General features: G+C 36.3%; 2 protein-coding genes, 2 long non-coding RNA genes and 1 pseudogene across 7 annotated transcripts; 2 read left to right on the forward strand and 3 right to left on the reverse strand.

The window, feature by feature from the left end:
• Positions 1-28: 28 nt before the first annotated feature.
• On the reverse strand, positions 29-11,737 carry SETH5 (transducin family protein / WD-40 repeat family protein). Of its 2 annotated transcripts, none has more exons than XM_018129713.2 (19): positions 10,171-11,737; positions 9,306-9,617; positions 8,943-9,173; positions 8,703-8,823; positions 8,480-8,637; positions 7,726-8,359; positions 6,914-6,978; positions 6,731-6,832; positions 6,482-6,624; positions 5,239-5,294; positions 4,145-4,812; positions 3,843-4,033; positions 3,412-3,718; positions 2,846-3,133; positions 2,630-2,739; positions 1,804-2,134; positions 750-1,157; positions 423-666; positions 29-334 (listed from the first exon to the last, which is right to left on the reverse strand). In XM_018129713.2, exons 1-19 carry the CDS (start codon positions 11,593-11,595, stop codon positions 309-311), a joined length of 5,820 nt encoding a protein of 1,939 aa, XP_017985202.2. In that variant the 5' UTR covers positions 11,596-11,737; the 3' UTR covers positions 29-308. The 2 variants fall into 2 exon arrangements, with proteins under 2 accessions (XP_017985202.2, XP_017985195.2); XM_018129706.2 differs by having other exon boundaries at positions 29-337.
• Positions 11,738-12,568: 831 nt separating this feature from the next.
• LOC148764801 (uncharacterized) lies at positions 12,569-14,481 on the forward strand. Its single transcript, XR_016027093.1, has 6 exons — positions 12,569-12,894; positions 13,524-13,645; positions 13,777-13,875; positions 13,940-14,075; positions 14,300-14,364; positions 14,455-14,481. It is a non-coding gene; the product is annotated as an uncharacterized LOC148764801 (long non-coding RNA).
• On the reverse strand, positions 14,266-15,630 carry LOC148764802 (uncharacterized). The gene is made up of 3 exons (XR_016027090.1): positions 15,515-15,630; positions 14,701-15,428; positions 14,266-14,519 (listed from the first exon to the last, which is right to left on the reverse strand). It is a non-coding gene; the product is annotated as an uncharacterized LOC148764802 (long non-coding RNA).
• Positions 14,529-16,854, forward strand: LOC18613893 (granule-bound starch synthase 1, chloroplastic/amyloplastic-like; annotated as a pseudogene). Its single transcript, XR_016027087.1, has 7 exons — positions 14,529-14,564; positions 14,850-14,968; positions 15,027-15,270; positions 15,347-15,481; positions 15,584-15,775; positions 15,945-16,098; positions 16,178-16,854. The product of XR_016027087.1 is annotated as a granule-bound starch synthase 1, chloroplastic/amyloplastic-like (transcript).
• A 128-nt stretch (positions 16,855-16,982) lies between these two features.
• Positions 16,983-18,041, reverse strand: LOC18613894 (large ribosomal subunit protein P1). 2 transcript variants are annotated; one of them, XM_007051372.3, is made up of 4 exons: positions 17,888-18,041; positions 17,710-17,787; positions 17,315-17,533; positions 16,983-17,223 (listed from the first exon to the last, which is right to left on the reverse strand). In XM_007051372.3, the coding sequence occupies exons 2-4, from the start codon at positions 17,776-17,778 to the stop codon at positions 17,170-17,172; spliced, it is 342 nt and encodes a 113-aa protein (XP_007051434.3). In that variant the 5' UTR covers positions 17,779-17,787; positions 17,888-18,041; the 3' UTR covers positions 16,983-17,169. The 2 variants fall into 2 exon arrangements, with proteins under 2 accessions (XP_007051434.3, XP_017969800.2); XM_018114311.2 differs by having other exon boundaries at positions 17,710-17,790; positions 17,888-18,014.
• Between the last annotated feature and the right edge of the window lie 4,628 nt (positions 18,042-22,669).

The raw sequence follows: 22,669 nt of genomic DNA on the forward strand, positions 1-22,669 counted from the left end.
AGGGGGGGAGGGGTCATACAAGGGAAGATTTGTCCAGGACAAGTATTACTTTGATTTAATTTTAAACTTAATCTTAATGAAATGATCTTTCCATGATACATGTACAAAATTTTTCATATTTACAAAATAATTTGCAATTACAACAATCTTCATCTTTGATACAAATAAATAAATAAAAAAAAAAACGAGGGTTACATATGCCAATTATCTTGGATTTAATTATCGCAAATTTTCCAACAGCTACTGGGTACAGCATCAGAGGAAGTTCATCTCGAGTATCGTTAGAATATACATATATGCCAATTATCCTATCGTTTGCTTGTTTTCTCCTTACCTGCTAATGAAAAAAAAAAAACTCCCTCAATGCTATAAACGAGATAGAACGATACCTAGCAAATCAAGTTAGCAGTAACTGAACTCACCGAATATACTTGATTTTAGTGGGAATCTGAGAGATGATGATCCCTTTAACTTTAGCTCCCTGAGTTGCTTGCTTTTACTTGGTTTTTCTATTGCACCAAGATGACTGCTGCTTTCTCCTGCTAAAAGTTCACTCCTTTTCTTCACTTTTTCATGATAAATAGCCGGAGGTGCAAGCTTCAACTGAGGCAAAATCTCTATCTGGGCTAATCTCTGGTCTTTTTGAAGGTTACTTAAGATTTCAAACTGCAAAATCCAAATTGAGTATGGTTAATACAATTGCCCGACAAAGGCAGCAAACAGCTACAATAAGAAGAATATAGAGTTACCCGTGATATTTGCTGAAGGCCATGAGAATTATCTAGTGCATCACTTTCATGAGGGTATAATGTTGATCCTTGTGCTGGTAGGGTTCTTGAGGGCAATGTACTAACTAAGCTATTTTCTGTAAGAGCAGATTTATTTCTAGACTTCTGAGTATTCTTCTTAGGCAAACAAACAGGGCATCCAGAAGAGAAGCCCCTAGTTGATGCCTCATTTTCCAGAAGCTCACATTGAAGATGAGTTGCGTGACCACAATTGAAAACTCGAACTCGAAAGCTAGAAGAATTCTTGGTAAGAATGCTGTTGCATATACAACACAGTAAACTTCGGGGGGCGTATCCATGAGAAGCTCCCTTTTTCAGTAAGCTCATGGTGTAGAACGTGTCATCCTCTATCAAAGATTTGGCAGTATCCTGAAATTAAAAAAAGAAGCAACAACTAAAATTAACATAAAAAAAATTCACCCAAAATATTAACATTAGAATTACTCAGAGCAAATTATTACCAAAAAGAAGAGTACGACTAAGTTGCTACCAAATCCAACTTAAAAGGGAAGGTGAGGAACGGTAATTTCAGTGAAGTAATGACATTTCAGAAATAAAGCCTTGCCGCATATATTGTCGCCTAATTATGTATATCTGTGTAGCATCTACAACATGCCAACAGAATCATGGTTTTTGTTTCATTTTAGATGCACCCAATTCTAGATTATAGCATCTGCTGTGAGAAACAATTCGAAGCTTTGAGATGTGGCCTGTGAGTAAAGGTTCCTGAGTTACTTCAGGCCATGAACTGGAACACGTTGGGAGAATTACAGTTACAAACTGAAATTCACACATATGTAAGACTATTTGTATGGCCCAGTAATGCACTATCCTATTTCCAGGGACAAATTGTAGCATGTGGTGCAAGTTAATGGTAGACTTGTGCTTCATGGTATATATGTATATATTTATATATATATATATATTAAAAAAAAGATAAAGATGAAATAAGACTTCTAGTGAATTCAATTACAAGAATATAAACTATCTTGATATTCAAAATACAGGAACATACCAGAATTCTTCTTTCAAAGCCATAAGTTCCCAGCATTCCCAATATTGTAAGCTTAAAATCTCCAAATTCTTGGCTACCATTATCAGATAGGAGTTTGGACATAATAGTTGGAAGTCGAACATATCCTATCATTCCCTCAACAATCTCTTTGATGAACTGAGAGAACAATTTCCTCAATATATGGCTACCTTTGTGAGATTTTGGGATCCTCCACTTGATTATGCAGTCCTCTTCCTCTTGAGAACCCAATGATTCAACCAGCATTCCCACATGATTTTCCTTCTCAGATACCCTTTCTTCACAGTACGAACCCATCAAAGGTTCGCAAAATCTGCATTGAAAATCAGACGATGGTAAGCATATGAAAGACAAACATGCCCGCACATTTAGAGATTATAGCGGTTTTTCACCCTTCCTCTTTTTCCTGTCTTTTCCGCAAATACCTCATGTACCTTACTTTACTTTCTTCTTTATTATAGATTTAAAGTCTCTCTCTCTTCAACTTTAAAAATTTGAAGGTATTTTACCATAGAAGTGCTCTTTATATCACATATAACAGAATCTCCAGTTAACTAGCTGACTGTATTAACTTTCAAAAAATAAAAAAACTAGATGACTGTATCTACTCTGCTATCATGTTTTGTGCCAAATAATGAGTTTCGAATTTATATAAGGCAAATGGGGAAAAATGATGCATTTTCAGTTGTCTAAAGTAAATTACTAGTTTTACACAACTCCTACATAAATACTTAACAGAACAGAAACAACATAAAAAAGAAGGCTTAAATTTTGGAGACAAGCAAATCAATCAATATGTTGAACTTACGAGTCAAGTAATCTAAACCAAAGCATCTCAGACTCTTCTGGATTCAAACGAGGGGTATTCCGCTGGCACAATTCAATACAGGCACGCAATGCATTGCATATATCATTCACCTATTTGATATAACATCAGAAATAACATCAAGGTGTCCGGTCATCCAACAAAAATGACATAAAAGATCTTAACTATTCCATAATCCAGGAGATATATACTACAAACCTCCTTCATTTTTAAAACAGAATTGAAATGCTGCATGCTGGCAGATCCACCTAAAGAAACTTTAGAGACACCACTTCCGACAGCAGTATCAAGTTGTGTAAATTTATCATTAAGGCCAGAAAGTGTAAGTAAAAGAGCACTACCAACATCACCAACCCTTTCTAATAAAAATGCCGCCCCATCTATTATTCCATATTCCTGGCAAAGGCGTAGACAATGTTCAACTCGATAGCTATCAAAAGTTTCCAAGAACTTGAGAACTGAATCCCGTTCAAACTGACATAATAACTGCAAAAGGAAAATCAGAGATGGCATGATCAAGAAAAGTGGCCAACCTAAATTATTAGAACAATCATTTTAACTCAGTACTCAATTTCCTTTCCTGTTATTTTTCTTCAACCTGAAAACTTAAAGTTAACAAAGGATAAAATAAAAAGAAAATTGAATAATACTACAAATAATGGAAGCTGTACAATGTGACTTAAAGCCGTGCATTTCTATCGGAGAGCAGGACAGGTGGGCAGTTGTATGCTAAGAAAAGAGCGGTGCAATACCTAGGTACTCACCTCCAAATAAAGCTCAATCATGTCATCAGTTACATTAAGAGGATTACTTCGCAGGAACTTAGGGAAATTGGAGATTCTTTCCAAGTATGCTTCAAGCTCTTCTGACTGATCTTTCCCCCTTCTTCCACTAAAGACATCCACAATCTCTTCTTCTCTTAAATAAGAGAAGTTGAGGGTGCCAGATAAGTGAACCTCAATGACTGTCTTTAAGTAAAGAAAAAGGCTTTTTGGATGAGAGTTAAGTTCAGATAATATATGCGAACTCTCATCATTGAAATGGTCAATAACTAAGAAGAATGTCCCCTCTCTGCAAAAGATCATAAAAGCATAAGATTGACAAGGGAATAAATGATTTCTAAAACAGCTGAAATAATCTTTTTAAAGATGAAAACAAAGAACAGAGACAATTCTGAAATTTATACAAGCATTACCTGCTTAAATTAACCAGCACTGGAATTCGAGAGATGACTGCTGATCGAAAAGTAGCATGATCTCCACCACTCAGCTGCATTAATGTATTGTTGATAAAAACGAAGGCATGAATCGGCTCCTCCACATCTTTCATATAGCTATCGAGAGCAGCAAGATACTGACGTCTGATGGCATGAATTAAGCCACAAACCTAAGCATGACAAAACAAAGCTTATTGTAAGGAAGACCTGAAGAGAAAAAATCTAAAGCATCACATCATGCTTACAGTGAGAAATTCAAGAAATTAGCAAGGTAAAGATACCTGGCAAAAGTGTGCATTCTCACATAGCTGCAACACATAAGATTGATCCCAATCGCTCTCTGGCACTACTTCTAAAAGTGCGAGTAATTGCATCTCTCTTCTTTTGGATGTTTCAGTACTAATGGTGGAAACACTTTGTGGAATATTATTTTCTAAAGTCAAGTATTCCAAAATCTGATTTAGAACAATTTTTGAGATTTTAGCTCTTCCACATGCAACATAGTATGCAATGAACTCAAACAGATAGCCCATGTCCTTTTTTGAAGGCCATGCGTCTATTGATTCAGTATCATCATTGCTTGGAAGCCCATCTGTTCGAGAGACATTCTTATCAAGAACATGAACCAGAGCATCAACAGTTTTCTGAACCAAAATAGTATCAGATTCAGCCATCAAATCATTTTCCTTTCTAGCTTCCACATTTGCATTGCCAGACTCAGAAAAAGAGGAGTCGGGTTTGGGGGATTTGTCTTCTATGAAAGCACATTTGAGAACATCTAAAGTAGCCTCAGTATCTAACTCTAAGAGATAATACAGGTTAAGGTATGCCCCTCCAAAAGCCAAAGTTGAAGCTGATTTTCGATCCTGGCCATCAGAAACCTCCAACAAAAATTGCAGAAGTTCTGTCCTAAGAGACGACAAGCGTGAGGGTGGAAGAGTACCTTGTCCTGCAGATAGAGAATTGGCATGTTTCAGTAGTGCAAATGATCAGCCTCAACCATTGCGAAACCAAGGGCTACACATTAACATGGCACTAAATAATATTAACAAGGGAAATCGTTCAGAAATATGTCAGGCCCTACATGTACTAGTTTGGAAATGCAAAATCCCTAGAAGTACAAGTTTAATGTTACTATAAAATAAAAGTTAGTATAAGATGTCATTTTCAGTAAGCCAGCGCGTTCGATAGCATTTCAAGTGTGTGTTAATGAAGCAAGTAGCAATTAGAATAACAAATTCCACATTAATAACTGATCAATTAACTTTCTCTGAATCACCCCAGCTTCAAATCAGGAAAGACTTTTTTTTTTTTTTTGGAGTGTCAAAAGATAACAAAATGCACCTTTTGACTACTTCAATAGAACAACTCATACCTGGTGGAAAAGCAAGACCTGTAAAGCAGTACTTCAAGTAAACAAGCATCCTGTATCTGATAAGATGAACAAGTTTTAGTACTGATAGAAAGCTAATAATATGAAGACCAAAAGAAAAAACAATACGAACTATATAATATGCTATTAGAAAATTACGATTAATCTAAACAAAATGGAAAATAAATTTTTCCAGTAAACAATGCAATTCTTGGTTCCACAAATCTTGTAAGAAGACCTCACTTGCAAAGAACAACATATAGAATACTATGAAAAGAAAATATTTTATAAACTTGTAAACTAACATAAAGTATGAGAAGCTACTCCAATATATCTTGTTGGTTCTATGTTATTTAGGCAACTGAACATGCAAGACAAAGCCAGAAATATCAGATTAAACCTCATGGTCTACACCACTACCTTCATATCATTTAAGCCCTCCAAATGTTATAAAAAAATCCAAAAGTGATTAAAACAAATTTACCCACATGTGTTAGTCTCTTCTGATTAACATATAATTGTCTCATCTGTTTTGATTCAAGCTTGCTAAAATGAAGTAAGGTACAAGCCACCTTAGTACCTTGGCAATTGGACTGCTCACATGGACCATAGTGATTTAATAGGTTTAAGAATAAAACATGGTCCAAGGAATAAAAAATGAAACGTAACTAAGTTATGTAGCTGGTATGTTTCCAGAACAAAATAGAATCTATCCTGTAACTAAACAAAAATCTTCTTGAATTCCATCAAGTAAAAAACCCCCCTGCACCTGAACATGCAGAGAGTGTGGGTGTTCTGTTTTTAGATGTTCGGGAGAATTACAGTGGGAGGATTATCCTTGGGATTGTGGTTTGATGACAATGGAAAAATGGGATGTTATGGCTGTTCCTGTGACTGTTGGTTAATCAGACTCATTGAGTAGCAAGACAAGGAAACAGTCCAACCGGTTGTGTTTCTTACTCTTCTCTTTCCTTTGACCTTTCTTTTGTGGGATTCAGATATTGTACAGTGATGGTTGGAAGTGGGGTTGATAGGTGTGATTCTTGTATAGATGAATAGGGTAATATACTAGTTTTTTGCAGGCCAGGTTCTGTCAACTGTTTCCAGTCAGTGTCATCTTTTCCTGGGTTTCAGTGACTTGTATATTCAGGGGTCTCCCCTGATTTTGAATTGAAATGAAACTAATATTCAAAAAAAAAAAAACCCCCGCACCCTCTTAATCAACATGTCTGACCATCTAACTTACCCCAGGCCAGAAGCACTTTCTCTTTGACTATTTCGTAAAACTACCAACAACTCCTCCAAAGGTGCCTTGAAATCATCTAATCCTTTGTTGAAAAGATACACTAGAGCACCATACAAACCATGCTCCCGACATAAAATGACAACCTACAATATAGATAAGGAAAAGTAGTGAAAATTTTGTGATAAAAATTGGAAAAAAAAAAGACAACAAGAAAGCAACCAAAAAGACATGTAGATGATATATATTAACCTGATTGAAGTCCAAGGAAGAAATGTCCATGTGAAGAACACACTGTTCCACTCGCTGCAACCATCCTTTGCTGCTGTAATGCTCTACCAGTGCTTGCATGATCTTTCCAACAAAGCGAAAGCATAATTACAATGTATTTATAAGATGAAGAGTATAGCTACATACTTTAACACTATATGGTACCTCAGGAGGTAAACATCCAAGCATGTCCTTCAATATGTACGGCTCCAAAAGCTCTAAAAATGTTTCTAGAACATAAAAGCAAATTATTCAGAGATTAAAAAATTGTGTCTAATGAGTGCTAAACAAGGCAGTCATCAATGGATAAATTGTGTTATGCACATCTTCACAGGCTACAAAACTATGGATAGCACAAATTGGATGGAGGAATATCACTTAACTAAAATGTCACAACTACAAATAACCATGAGAAAAAGAGCCATTACATTGATTCAGGATATAATTCACTAACAAATCAAATACCAAAACAATGAATAAATAATATGTAAGACAAGAGTTACTTCATCAACAAATAAAGCCAACTGAGCACCACTATCTTTAATATCTTCTCAAGTAGTCTTGCTTTGCCCTTAAAATGCTTATAAGGTTTTTCAGTGACAGTCTGCCCCGAAAATATGCAAGTAAACATCAATTTTAGTCACTCTTTGCATTCAGAATTTTCAGCAAAAAAGGCGTTCAGAAAGAATATGCATATTTATGATATTCAAAAACTTTTTCCAATGATGGTAACTGATAAGAATTCACTCCAGCTTGAATCTATTGGATGTGCAATGATCATCACAAACAGGGCCAAGTTATCAGGTATCAGGCATGACATGCTTTTGTTAAATTTGATTATAACAATTTAACAGAAAGATAATTATTCTACATCACTAAATCTCTGACTTGGCAATGTAGCTCAACTTAAATATTGAACAGCAAATACAGAATATAGAAGTAATTACTGAAGGCATGGAATGAGCTGTTTATAATACCTCTTTGCTGAATAGCCATGAATTTGGAGAAAATTTCATCAAAAAGAATGTCAGTCCTCTTGATATGGACACAAAATTCAACGGCAACACCACCAACACGGGTGAATTGCTCTTTTATTTCAGAGTGCACAGAACCGTTTCTACTTTCAGGGTCATCTGGCTGCTCCTTTTTACCAATTTGGTTGCAAAATGCCACTGAAATATAGGAGAACACTTCATCTACATATGACAAAAGCAACTCCACAAGATAGGGCATTATGGCCTCTTGCACCAAATCCAGGTTTCTTGGAAGGTCAATAACACCATGGGCTTGGCCATCATAAAGTGTCATTGCCATGTTCAAAGCTCCCATCCAGTCACCTGCTTTCCGTAGAACCTGAATCCTTTCCTTCCATGGAAGAAGTCGGCATACAGCAAGATGCATAGGTCCTAGTATATATATGGAAGCTCCTCTCACAGTCACACAATTATGATAAGCTTTTTCAGGGTTTCCAAAGATATTAATGAAGTGAGTATGATATGCAACAAGATCATCTCCTCCAGAACCATCAACAGCGAAACTTGTTTGGTGAATCACAGTTCCATCCCTAGCAAACAAATAGAGCTGTCCTGTCACTGTAAGAACCACCATCATCTGTACAAGCATGAAAGCCTCCATTAGCAAATTGTTTTAATGATGGAACAAACAGAAGCACAATAAAATCAAGAAGAAGCTTAAGTGCCTATGGAATTAAAGAAACAAAACCATGCATACCTGATCATCCAACCAAGTGACACCTATGGCTGAACTGTCAAGAGACCATTTCCCATATACTTTCAGGTCTGATTTGACCAACTTTGCAACCTGAACTTTCCGATCCCATGCAAGAGCAAGCAGTGAAACTCTTTCTGCTGTTTCTGATTGTGTATTTTCTGCAACATATTCATATCTCAGAAAGCTGTCAATGTGAAACTTAACAATCTCACACACTCTATACCTGATGAAGAGCCACGAGGCTGTGTCATACATGTCCATGCAGTGTAAGGCATGGAACCCTCCCGCACACCATCTGGCCTAGAAAGTTGTGCATAGACTTCTAATGTTGGAGTAAGCCTTACCTATAGGTGAAAAAATAGTGGCTTCAGAAAATTGTGTACAAGAACTGTCCACAAAAATAAAAATGTAATCCTAAACACAAAAGATACATGGAATTTGTGCAATCATCCAGACTTCATACCACCAGAGCAGTTTGATAGGTGACAAATATGACCACACCTTCTTCAACCAGAGAAGAGCCTTCGGCAAAGAGTTTCCAACCTGCATCTCCCCCAACTACACCTCCCATCTTGCTACCAATACTGCTTGTAGCATTCCCTTGAGAGGTCATCAAAGTGCTCCCACATGAATCATCAAAAAGAAGGGGTGAAGCTGACAAGACAGTGCCCGTTCTTTGTCCATCAAGAAGACACTATTTCAATCAATATTAGAACATATCAATCTAACAAGTACTACACTGTTGACAATTGAATATCAGTTTAGAATAAGCAGATAACTTAATCCCCCATGCAAATAGACTTATTTCAATGTAGTAACATTTTACCTGCGTTTTGATCGAGAACCTATTAAGCAAGGGAACAACTGAGAAAGCATGTAAGAGGACCAGGCCTTTACTATCACCTGTAACTGCTTTAAATTGGCGAGTAACTTGAGAATCCTGCCCCAGAAATAATGTATGTATCACCGGTGCAGTATGTTCTCCAGTAATAACTTTTGCAGCTGATGCCCTCTGAACATCCCAAACTGTAACATGACCATCACCATAGCCAGCTAAGAGCAGGTCTCCTAGCTGATTGAAGCACAAGGACGTTAAAGGGGCAAGGAACCGATCCCCTTGCAAACCAAGTATCACCATCTAGAATACATATCACACAATTAAACAGCAAAGTTAACTCACACAAATTCAATTACAAATGAAAAATCAAATTCAAGAAAGTTTGTTAAATGTATGCATATTGAAGCTTCAAAGTTCATCATACAAATTCCTCAACTGCAGTAGAAGTTAACATGGATAACTACAATAAAATGGTTCACCACCGTAAATCGCAAGCGAACAAAACAAGAAAGAAAAGAAGATTACTAACACATGTGAAGGCCTGTCTTAACAAGCCTCTGATTTCAAGTATGTTTCTGTAAATCTGGTCAAGCAGCTGCATCATGTCTTTTAGTCATAATGCACCAACAAGATACTATAAGATTCCATCTTTCTAATTTCAATCCATCAAACCAGTAATTTATACTAAATTTTATTGTTTTGTGCATCAGAATGCAAAGTCATAAGAATATTTTCCTAATAACCAAACTTGTCTTTAACCAAAAAGGAGCAAAAGTCAACAACTATAAAAAGACATAATTCCAAAGAGAAGCAATCAAAGAGAAAAATTAAAGAGATAGAGCAATTGAAGCACCTTAGGATCCATGTTGTCAGCATGATGAGCAGAGTATTTACTTGGCACTAGGATTATGACTCCTTTAGTCATTCCCACTGCAATAAAATTCAAATGGACTGCCAAAACTTGAGGGGAGCCATGATCACGCCTGAATGCCTGTGATGTAAGAGTCCGAGTGATTGCATTGTTAGCCTCAACATCAAAGTATCCCAATGTGGTTGAACCCCTCCTAACACCCTCAAGCCGCATTGGTTGGGCAGCTGCACCCTCCTCCCAATGCAAACCAGTAGAAGCCTGCTTCATCTCAAGCTCTTCAGCAAATTCAAGTGGCTTCATTGTGGCACGTGAATCCTTTTCTGCCCTTTTCCTTATTCTCTCACTCTCTAATTGCTCCAATCTCTCCTCTACAAGCTCCGAAATATCACTTATTGAACTTGCATCATCACCACCCCCAATATCAGCACCATCACCAACACCTGCCTCACCATCTTCACGACTACCCGTATCATTTGTTAAATTCTCCCTTTCCACATCCACCATCACCAAGTCCTTATCTATACTTCTCTCCTGATCAACCCCGGTCAAAGCTGAAACACTCTTTTTATCCGAATCATTCTCATCAAGAACCATAGAAGTCTCATCAACAAAAACAGATTGAATTTCTTTATCAAAAACTTCCACTGAACCCGAAATTGTAACTTCTTCAGTTAAGTTCTCATCAAAATCAAGCTTAGAACAGGCATCCACTTGTTCAATTACTTTATCCGTTTCACTTTCCTTATCTTTATTATCAACAACATTACCATTTTCATGGGTATCAGCAGACTGAAAATCGCCCATTTTATTATTATCATTAGAATCGTCAATTTCTAATTTTTCACCTGAAACGCTTGATTCCGAACTAACCCCAATTGATTCCCCATTCAATGAGCTTACCTCATGATCATCACTATCTATAACCTTCTGGAGAACCCCACCGCTTCCCGCTCGTCTCGACTTGATCGCCGCCGCATGCGGCGTTGGAAGCGACCTCGACGCCGCCGCAGCCGCAGCGAGTGCCGCTCCGGGTTTCGCATTGGATCTCACTCCGCCAAACAGCGTCGGCAACTGTTTTGAGGAAGAAGACGATGACGAAACCCTCCATATCGGATCCCCAGTCCGCGAGAAGGGGCTAGGTTTCGAGGATTCCGCTGGTCCTTGCGAAACCGCGTCGCTTCCCTTCAAAGATTCCGCGAAGTCTTGCGGAACGGTCTTCGACCGAGGAAGGTGGTTAGTGGAGTAGGGGCGAATGGAAGGAGGAGAAGAGGGTGAGGAGGATGACGTCGAAGAATCAGAGTCGTTGAGGATTTCATCGATGGTGCGGCGAGGGATGATAGAGTTGGAATCGTCCTCGGAATCGGAGCAGAGGTGTGAGTCAAGTAACGAGTCAATGTCAAGTTCCATTTAGCGGAAGCGTTCTCGTTGTCAATTAAAGTTCACCGTTAATTCTTAGAAATATCATCTCCGGTGGTGAAAGCGAGCAACATAAGTTCATAGTCAGAACTTAGAAGAGTTTAGGCGGTGACAGATCACTGATTCTTTTCAGAAAATTTCAATCTGATAAGAATTACACATTTTCTTAAAACCATAATTTTTTTTCACCGCTTTGTAAATAAATAAATAAAGTTTCCTTAATATCGAAGTAGGTATGATACTTATTAAAGTCTGAAATTATACTTTCAAAAATATTATATGAAATTTAATTAATGACAATAATAATTTTATCTATGAAAGTCAAATTTTAATATGTTAAAATCATCTATTCCTTTTATTGTCAAAAATATTTTTATTCATAAAAGCAAAAACAACTACCAATAATAACAATAATAATAATAATAATAATTCTTTAATAACTAAGATAATTAAATAAACCTCATTATGAAATTGGACTACCTTAATTGAACAAATTATCTAATTAGATTATAATATAATATTATTAACTTGTTAAATTATAATATTTACTTAGATTACAATATCTAATATAATTAAACTTATAAATATATATTCATTCACCTTTGTAACAATATACACAATTCCTAATACAAGATTGCTATTTGTATAATAATGAAATTGTATTTGTTGTTATAAAAGTGAATAAATATGTATTTTTATACAAGATTAATCTTATTTATAATTTAACTTTAATTAAATATTATAATTTTACTAGCTAATAATATTAAAGTATATATTTTGTACAATTACCTTAACTTATCCATCAATAAATTTTGATTAAATAATCTTCCGTGTTACCAAAATATTGAGTTTGAGTTTAATAAACACAAACAAACACCGAAGCTAAAGTAGTACAAAATGAAAAATACCTTTATGTATGTACTCCAGTTCCGTTTATCCGTTAATGCGGTTGCGTGGTCCAGAACTGACTCCAAGCTCTCAAAACCTTGTAAGCCGGTGCAAAACCGAGAAGGCCGAGCCCAACGTGGCACGCCTTACCTTAGCCATCCTCTGCTTGCCACGTGGATTGTACGGCCACCAACTCTTGAGTCCTTTCACGGTAGAAATGAAAGGGTGCAGTGCAGGGGATGGAACTTCACTTCCAGACTTGGGTGCCAAAATTCACTGCAGCTTGGCAGAGGGTTCATCATTCATCATTCTATTCAGTGACAGGTCGGAAGTTTGAAGCAGAAATGTAGCAAGTCAGAGTGAATAGTTCTCCCTGTTTTAGAAGACTGTTCGCTACAAGATGTATGTAACATGTTTCTCACCATTTCTCTGTTCAATCGTCATGTTTTCTAGCGCATTGTGCAGTATTTTCTCGATGCTCCTCTAAGCTATGTAGAGCTTCAATTCCATGGTTACATGATAGAGACATAGATGTCCTGATCATAGAAGAAATTCAAATAGTTTAAACCTCAATTCTTAGAGTCTAAATTCTGGTAGATTGCGGAATTAATGTCCAAATTCACATGTTTATTGGTTGAGGAATGAAAAAATTATCAGAAAAGAAAAAAATATTTGTGGATTATTTTAACTGCCAAATCAAAGACCAACAGGAATATATAATTAACAAATCAAACACAAACGGTAAAAAAACTCAAAGTTCAAAATTAAAATTGTTTGATTTGATAAATCAAAGACAAAGTACAAAAATATCACTTGGAAGTGCGTAAAGGAGGAACTCCACATTTTCGTAAAACTTGATCTGAATTGTATGCGCACAAAACAATTTTCTTTTCTCACTTTCAATAAACCCATAATGTATGTATTTATATAAAACACTAATATATTTTATACCTAAATAATGTGAAATAGAAACTTGATAAGATACTACTGTGCATCTAACACCAATTTTTTATTGATCGGTGTGTGTGGAGTTTGAAGAGAGCAAAATTCACCAAAACTAATTCTCCTCAAGGCCAGTGGCCATCGTGTCATGAGAATCGCTCCACGTTATGACCAGTAGAAGGATGCCTTGGATACAGATGTTACGGTTGAGGTACTAGTTTTTTTAGTACTATCTTTCATGCTGAAACATCAAAATATCATCTTCTTCTAGTAGGTTTCTATTTCAGCAATATTCCCGTGATTCGTTGGATAATTGCACATACCCTTTGAAATGCTATATAGGTTAAAGTTAGAGATAGAACCGAGAAAGTCCGCTTCTTCCACTGCTACAAACGAGGAGTTGATCGGGTGTTCGTGCATCACCCTACCTTTCTTGAAAAGGTTAGTCCTTGTGGATCAGAATCTTTTCATATCACTTCATTAACAATATATTTTGATCAGTCAGAACTCAGAAGATGTACTTCCATAATATGAATGCATTTCAAGTATGGGGGAAAACCGGATCCACAATCTATGCCCAATTGCTGGAAAGGATTATGAAGACAACCAACGTAGGACTTAGGTTCAGCTTGTTATTTCAGGTCGGAACCTTCGCCTACCTCCCGATTGAGTGTGCTAGTCTCTCTACATAGCTTGAGAGAATTGCATGGTCAAGCTTCTAAAATCCTGGCAACGTATCTCTTTTATTCAGTACTTAATCAAAAGATTTATGTGTGTAATATTGTCAACCACTTCGTTGCTTTCTCTGTTACCACTTTCTGGTATTAATACTTAATACTCAAAGTTGCTAAGTTATGGATTTCAGGCAGCTCTGGAAGCACCGAGGATTCTGAACCTCAGCAGCAGTTAAACATTTCTCAGGGCCATACGGTAAGGACTAAGGACTAAAACATTTACATGATTCTCACAACCGGAGGTTCTGCTACAAAAAAAAAAATTGCTGATGTTCAGATCTTCCAGCTTGCAGATGAAGATGTTGTTTTCATTGCCAATGACTGGCCTATACTGCCCTCATTCCGTGCTACCTGAAAACAATGTATTAACCAAGAGGAATATATAAAAGTGCTAAGGTGAGATAGATTAAGAATTTAAGAATTCTAGTCGCAGTAAGAACAATGGAAGAAGAGCACACAATAAACCAACAGTGTATATATATAACCTACAAAATACCTAGATATAATAACTTTGTCTTTGTTTTCAACTCACCTCAACGAACATAGAAGTAAACCAATATACTTAGTTGCTCAGAGGTTACTAACACTATGTTGTTCTTGAAATATTAAAAAATGATGACGTGAGGCTAAGTTAGTGTGCTATCTCTAACAGAGACAACATACATTGTGCTTTATGGCTAGGTTGCTTTTTGCATTCACAACATTGCTTATCAAGGAAGATTCGCATTTGCTGACTTCTCACTTCTCAATCTCCCAGATGAATACAAAAGCTGATTTGATTTTGTTGATACACTCGATCAGCTTCACATAATGGAATTCCTACTGTTAAACACGAAGTTTGATCAATCTACTCTGCAGGTATGTTAAACCTGTCAAGGGAAGGAAAATCAAATGGATGAAAGCTGGCATAATAGAGTCTGACAAGCTCTTAACTGTTAGCCCATACTATGCTCAAGAACTTGTTTCTGGCATAGACAAAGGAGTAGAATTGGATAACATTCTTCGGAAGACAGGCATCATTGGAATCGTGAATGGCATGGATGTCCAAGAATGGAACCCGTCGACTGACAAATAAATAGCTGTCAAATATGATGCTTCAACTGTAAGAAGTTACGAACTTGAATTGGCCAATCATAATTATCATTGCACCAGGATTTACTCATATACGACACTCTCAGGTTATGGCAGCAAAGCCTCTTATGAAGGAAGCCCTCCAAGCCGAAGTGGGTAGGCCACAAGAGCAGAAAGGTTCGGCCATACCTGTAGAAGCCATTCCCCCATTCATTAGAGAAAACGTTCAGATAATAGTCCTTGTAAGTATCCCAATGGAAATGTTTTTTCCCCACCTGTGTTAATCCATGTTCATAAAATGAGATGAATTTCCCTAAAATCAATGCCAACTAAATTTCTCCCAGGAGACTAGCAAAAAACGAATGGAGAAGCAGCTTGAACAGCTGGAAATATTGTATCCTGACAAGGCTAGAGGTGTAGCAAAATTCAATGTTCCCTTGGCTCATATGATTATAGCAGGAGCAGACTTTATTTTAGTTCCCAGCAGATTTGAACCTTGTGGTCCTATTCAGCTGCATGCTATGCGTTATGGAACGGTATCGTGTCAACCAAAAACTCGTCAGATGGATTAACTCGTCGTTAATAATGTTCATACTTAATATTTTCAAAAAAAAATAAAATAAAATCATGTTCATACTTATTACCTAACGTTTCCTCTTTTCTTGTCCATTTGCTATTATTTTCTTTTTCTTTTCTCTTCAATAGGTACCCATCGTTGCCTCAACTGGTGGGTTGGTCGACACAGTCCAAAGAGGGTTTCACAGGATTTCAAATGGGAGCCTTCAACGTTGAGGTAATAACATAACCCTGCCCAGTAGTTCATTAAAAACAGCATGAGTCATAGTCTCCTATAAAGTATGTATGTGTTGCTTGACCCCCCAGGATCGAAATAATAACTTGCCTTGACTAATTGTAATTAATGTCTCAATGGCACATAGACCCGCTAAGAAATGGGAGGGGGTGCTGCTGAGTCTAGGCGGCCCTGGTGGTGAAGCTGGAATTGATGGGGAGAAGATTGCTTCTCTAGCCAAGGAAAACGTTGCCACTCCATGATAGACGCTACTGCACCTCTAAATTAGCTCAGCAGACTTTCGCATGTAGAAACAGTAAATTTGGTAATTACACCGAAACACATTTGAGTTTTGCTCAATGTAACTAATTGAATCAACATTTTAACTTGGCCAAGTTAAACAATTGGTTAGCATCATTTATTTTTTGACTGAATCCATTCCTGGCTCACCACATAGGCCGAGGTTATAAAAGCATAGCAATGATATTTACACTTCCATGTTAAAATAAAGACCAAAGATATCCAGAAAGCATCAGGGTATCTCATTCAAGAATATCCAGTAAACAAGCCCCGGATACACCGTCTCATACTCGCAAGAACATATAATAAGAGATTCGGTTGATGTTCTTAATAGAAAATGGCTAAATCTACCAGGGAATACATATGGCAAAAAGTAAAATGAAAACTGCTTAAATTCAAGAAACACGCAGCAAAATACAAGACAAAGCAATCTTCAAGAACCAATTTCAGCAAACAAATAAGAACAGAACTCAGAACCCACGGGTAATGACAGGAATGTAAAATAGCAACCCATTGGATCAGATCCTGAGATGTCATCAATGGCAAAATATGTAACTGCTGAAAACAACAAAAACCAAATGCATGCATTGCAGTGGAATAACATCAAATCAACACTCTAACAAATGACAAAAATGTCTAGGAAGACATATATATATATAGAAAGATTCTAACATTGCTCAAAAAGGAACAGCTACTCAGTGTCACTTCATTTAAGAATACATGTACCTCTAATCAACAGACAAATACCAATACCAATACAATAAAACTCAAACAGTAACTGCTGTTATAGCTTAACGCACTAAACCAGTAATCAACCAAATCACTCGCTGAAAGGAGCTCCTAATCAAACAAACTGAATCCCATATCATCATCACTCTCTTCTTCTGGTTCCTCCTGCAAAATTTCCCAAAAAATCAAATATCAAAATAAATAATGCAAGGAAAAAACGAAAATAAGGAAATCCCAATTCTATTCGAAGTCTCACCTTCTTCTTTTCCTCAGCAGGAGGTGGAGCAGCAGCACCACCTCCGCCACCACCAGCAGGGGGTGCAGCTACAGCAACTGCAGCAGCACCACCACCAGCTCCCACATTGGCTATGAGATCCTCAAGGTTGCGCTTCTCAGCAAGCTTGGCAAACAAGTTTGGCCAATAAGATTCAACCGACAAATTTGCAGCTTTAATTATTGCTGCAATCTTGTCAGCCTATTAGCAATAGTTAAAGAAACAGATAAATCAATCTTCCCGAACATATAGTAATCTCGTTCTTTCAACAACAATAATAAAGATTTTTAATTTCATTTTCATTCCATAATGGTACCAGCTAAGTTTGAACGAAATTAGAATTACAAATCGTAAAACCCTATATGCATAAAGGATACGGTGACCGAGATGTCATCATCAATAAGAATCATAGCAGCGTAAGAGCAAGCAAGTTCCGAAATCGACATCGTTTCAAACTACTAACATAAAAGGAAAAAAAAAATTAAACCCAATCCATATAAAGATTTACGATAATCACCAGATAATAAAAGAAAAGACAGAAAGGCAGAGAGTTACCTGAGAGAAGAAATACGAGACTGATGGTTCACAGCAAGCTGTGCAGCGCCGCTCTGAAGCAAGGATTTCTAGGGTTTTCCCTTCGGCTTTGTGAAAAAGGGTTTTAAAGAAAAAGTGAGAATTGGGCTCCCTGGATTTCTGAGGCCCATTGGACAAACTGGCCCGTATTTCAAATTCAGCCTCAGTTGTTAGAAAACGATAATGCATTTTCCCGGAAATAGGAGAACGAGAACTCTATCTTCTCAATTTGTTGTGTTACAATTACATTTCATTTTTAGTTTTTGTACATTGAAAAATAATTTGTTAATTTTTATATTTTAACATTGTAACAAAATAATATTTTCTTAAATATTTTCATAAACTTTGACACTGATGAATTTACATATAGAATAAAATGATTATGAGGAAAATTTTATTTTAATTTAATTTTATAGACCCATATTATATTTCAAAAAACAAAAATGGACTGAAAAATGTGAAAATTTATATTTTGGCCCGGAATCACAAAATTTTTTTTTTTAATTTCTGTGCAGTAGCCTTTTGGAACACTTTCAGAAGATAACTTGATTTGCAAAATATTTTGATTGGCGTCGAACTTATCTGGCATGCATAACACCAGGAATTCTAATAGCCATTGGCTTTCTAGTTGTTTTCCTTTTCTCTTTTTGGAAGATGACGAAGAGCAAAACTTATTTGGGAGAGTAGAGAATATGAGGACTTGATTTGGTTCTGGATAGGTAACTAGGAAATTTCCTGAAATCTTGAGTGAATAATGGTCTTGAAGGATATAGGAAGAGAGACATAAGCAGCTGAATGTTCACGTGGTTCTGTCTTGCAATTCATCATCACGAAATTAGTGGTGCTTGAGAATGTATGTTTGTTCGAGCACATCAATGGCTATTCCTTCTTGAGGACCAACCCAGAATGGACCCAATTCAATTTGGGAATGAGTTTTAATTAGAAGACAGAACCCTCTGGCCTTCCACCAAATTCACCAGTATTTCTTTCTTTGTTGTTTGAACTTTTAAGACAAATTCGGGTGAAGAGCAAGAAAATTTTTCTAGAGAGAGATCTTAAAAAAGTCTTAATAAACTTGAAACCACCCGTCTTTCACTCTCTCTCTCTCTCTCTCTCTCTCTCTCTCTTTCTTTCTCATATTTCCTTCAAGTAAATTTAGCAAAAGGGATGTAAAAAGGAGTGCAACAACAGTGGCTTTGAGAAGAGTGAAAGATGGCTGGTTACAGAGCAGAGGATGACTATGACTACTTTGTCAAGGTGGTGTTGATCGGTGATTCAGGAGTGGGAAAGTCTCGAGGTTCACCAGGAACGAGTTTGGCCTCGAGTCTAACTCCACCATTGGCGTCAAGTTCGCTACTCGTAGCTTGAATGTTGATGGCAAGGTCATCGAGGCCCAATTGTGGGACACTGCTGGTTAAGAAAGGTCTCACTTTTACATGTGTTTGGTACGTACTAGAGAACGTGATTATTGAAAAAATATATTATATGAAAAAGTGATGATAGTAGAAAATGTAATATAATTTATAAAAATATTTTTATATAAAAATATAAAATTAAATAAATTTATATATTTTTTAATATAAATTTTTAGCTTTTCAATTTATTTCTATAAATAATAGTGATTTAAAATAATATTAATATATATATATTTACTAAATATTTATTTTTAATAAATTAGTTAAATTTTAAAGAATTAAATTAGTTAATTTAATTAATTTATAAAAAGTTAATTATTTTATTTTACTCAATAAATAAAATTAATTTATAAACATAAAATTTAATTAATTTATAAATATTTTACTGTTCTTTTTTGCTCTTTGTGAATTGAGTATTAATATGGAAATTTTTTGTAAACAATATGCCATGGACAAGCCATTCACATTCATGGTTATTCATCCTTTTTTGTAATTGGGAAACTTGTGCTTTTTTATATGAAATCTACCATTATAATTAAAAAAAAGAACTCCACTTTTCCTTTTTTTTTTCTCTTCTTCTTTTTCTCTCTTTTCCTTAGTTTTTTTCTCACCTTCCTCCTCCTCGCGCCTATCATTTTTAACAAACATCGGCTTAAAGAAGGTAAAAAAAGGAGAAGAACTCCACTTTTTTCTTTTTTTTCTTTTTTTCTCTTTTTTTTTCACCTTCCTTCTTGCACTCATCTTTGTCGACAAACATCTACTTAAAGAAAGGTTAAACAAGAAAAAAAATTGATGATAATTTAGGAAAAAAAATTTTACTTTCTCTCAGTTGAGAGAAAGTAACATTTTCTCCATGAACTAAGAAAATAATATTCTTCAACTGATTGTAATGATTTTTTCTTTACAATTATACTCTTTTATTTTTTGTCAATCAAATGTTACAAAATCATTATAGTTATTTAAATTATAATGCACTAAACTATGGTCAATGCGTTGCACGCGGATATTTTTCTATCTGTTTTTTTCTTTCTCTTTCTACCTCTCTTTTTCTTTCATTTTTTTCTTTTTTTCTATGCCCTCCACGTGACTAAATGAGGAAACCCCTTTGGGTCTTCTTTTTATATATGTTATAGATGCCTTTCACTTCCCCTAAACCAAACATCCTCTTGCTATTTTCCTTGCCTTCCTTTCTTATTTTTTGATTTAGGAATCTTTTGTTGTTTAATACCTTTGTCTCATAACCCTAACACTGAATTCCAAAACCCTAAATCGATTTGAAACCCTAAAATCAATTTCCATTAATCCTAGATCGTATTTGAAAACCCTAAAACCGATTTTCTAAAACCCTAGAATCGGTTCAGAGGTTTTATAAAATCCCTAGACCGGTTCAAGAGCCTTAAAACAGGTCAATTGAATCGTTAAACCGGATGATCCCCCGACTCTAGTACGATCTGATGAAAGATATGGGCCAGATACAAATGAGCTAATGGGTGATGTAGTGCGAAGGAAAGATCATGCCCCGCAAGACAAGAATAAACTAGTGGCCTGCCCATCAAAAAGCCAGGACCAGGTTTCTTCTTCAGCAGTGCAGCCGCATGCAAATCGGGTGTCTTCTTCAGCAGAACAAGTCCAAGCCCTTAACCAAGCCATTTTACCAGTTGATCTTCCACTATCTGGGAAACTCAAAAGTAGGAAGGTGGGTCTCTTGAGTGAAGTGGTGGAACGGCTCAGTGGCAAGAAAAAACAAAAAGAAAGAAGAGGAAAATTAACGGTGAGGAGGATAAATAAGAATAAGTTAAGTCAACTTTGGATGAAGGCTAAAGAGGTGTGGAAGTTGAGCAAAAGTGTTGGGCTAAGTGCAAATGGTGATGAAGAGGAAATTTTTGCACAATTGCTAGCATGGGCCCAAGTAAATGGAAGGCAACAGGACTACCAGCCTCGGTTTAATTCCAAACCTATCAATTGCTGCCCAGGGCACCCCTTTGCTTGCCATTGAAGCCTTGGCCTTTTCAAAAGAAAAAGCACGCTACAAAAAGGGATAGCGTTTAGAGAAAGAATTGTACTGTTGAAAATCCAATGCTTTCCCAATTCAATTCCTCTTGAAAACCAAGGTATCTGTTATTAGACAAGTCTTGTCTGAGTTTTAGATTCCTTATTCCTACCTCGACTTGGGCTTCATTCAACAGTAGCCCAAGCTAAATTCTCTAATGCCACTGGGAACGGCCTCATAGGCTAATACCCAAATCCTTGAAAACTCAATTTTCAAACTATATTATTAAATTATTAAATTTTAAAAAATATTTGATACATTAACAATGTCCAAATTGATGACTTAACTCTGTATAAAAATTATATACTATGAATGTATCAAATATTAATTTTATTAAATTTATACAATTATCTAAACAGTCCCTTCAATTGAGTTTGCTGTGCAAAGGCCAGATTTTCGCCAACACAACATACGGGCCGGTGAAGAACAGGGTCTAGTACCTGACAAGAAGAGCAGAGAGATGGACTTGACCCAGAAATTGAACAAAGAACTGAATAGAGCTGTTACTGCGCCATATGGTGATGCTGGTTTTCAAATGGCGAAATGACTAATGAGTCAAAAATCGACTTGATATGACACGAAAATTTGCAAATTTATCGTGACATCTGCAAAAGCTTTGCTTCAAATTTTAAATTATAGTAGTAGAACTAATTCGGCTATACAACTCACTTGAGGTTAACTTGAATCGTAGATATACAATACAGAATATAGATTGGAAACCAATTCCAGGATAGTCTTGGAATTAGCTGGTTTTTTCTTGTCCTGTGCTAGTTAGCAAATCAGACTTTCCATGTACAGTACAAGCAAAATACTGTCTGGACGTCGACCTTAATTTAGTGACGTACAAAAATGACAAAGAAAAATGTTAAAGCAGTAGATTAAATTAACAGTTGTACTACTGAGAAGATGCTAAGGTTGTATGACAAAAGAACAAAAAAAACTGGAACAAGCTAGTATATTCAATGTCATCCACAAACCAAGGCTTTTTTTTTTGCCTCCTCTGATCCAACACAAAGACCATGTATATACGCATTCAAAATTGAATTGCGTAAAGGGCCAAGCAAGGTTAAATTCTTGCCCTTCACCCTGCTTCTGAACAATTTCAGCCAAAGTTCAACATGCAACCGAAGGAATGGAACACGATTCAGTGTATGGCACCTCCAGCCTTGTACCATTGACAAGACTTGGGGGACATGCAACCTCCTTTTTTATATCCCTTCTGACAATTTCTCGTTCATGCTTAACAAGCCGAGGCTAATAAGTATTGGGCTTTTGGCCAACCATGTTGTACCATATTGC

The sequence above is a fragment of the Theobroma cacao genome, chromosome 1, assembly GCF_053813885.1.
Source record: "Theobroma cacao isolate CCN51 chromosome 1, ASM5381388v1, whole genome shotgun sequence".
NCBI classification, from domain to species: Eukaryota; Viridiplantae; Streptophyta; class Magnoliopsida; order Malvales; family Malvaceae; genus Theobroma; species Theobroma cacao.

Bases quoted from the DNA above. Each gene is read 5' to 3' on its own strand.
- SETH5 (XM_018129706.2), bottom strand. From the start codon at position 11,595: ATGGAACTTGACATTGACTCGTTACTTGACTCACACCTCTGCTCCGAT. The intron at 8,360-8,479 runs GTATGCATGGTT...ATGCTTGTACAG, and splicing joins TCACTTGGTTGGATGATCAG to ATGATGGTGGTTCTTACAGT. The intron at 667-749 runs GTAACTCTATAT...TGGATTTTGCAG, and splicing joins GCCTTCAGCAAATATCACGG to TTTGAAATCTTAAGTAACCT.
- LOC18613894 (XM_007051372.3), bottom strand. From the start codon at position 17,778: ATGTCGATTTCGGAACTTGCTTGCTCTTACGCTGCTATGATTCTTATT. The intron at 17,534-17,709 runs GTATCCTTTATG...TATTGCTAATAG, and splicing joins ATGATGACATCTCGGTCACC to GCTGACAAGATTGCAGCAAT. The intron at 17,224-17,314 runs GTGAGACTTCGA...GAAATTTTGCAG, and splicing joins CTGCTGAGGAAAAGAAGAAG to GAGGAACCAGAAGAAGAGAG.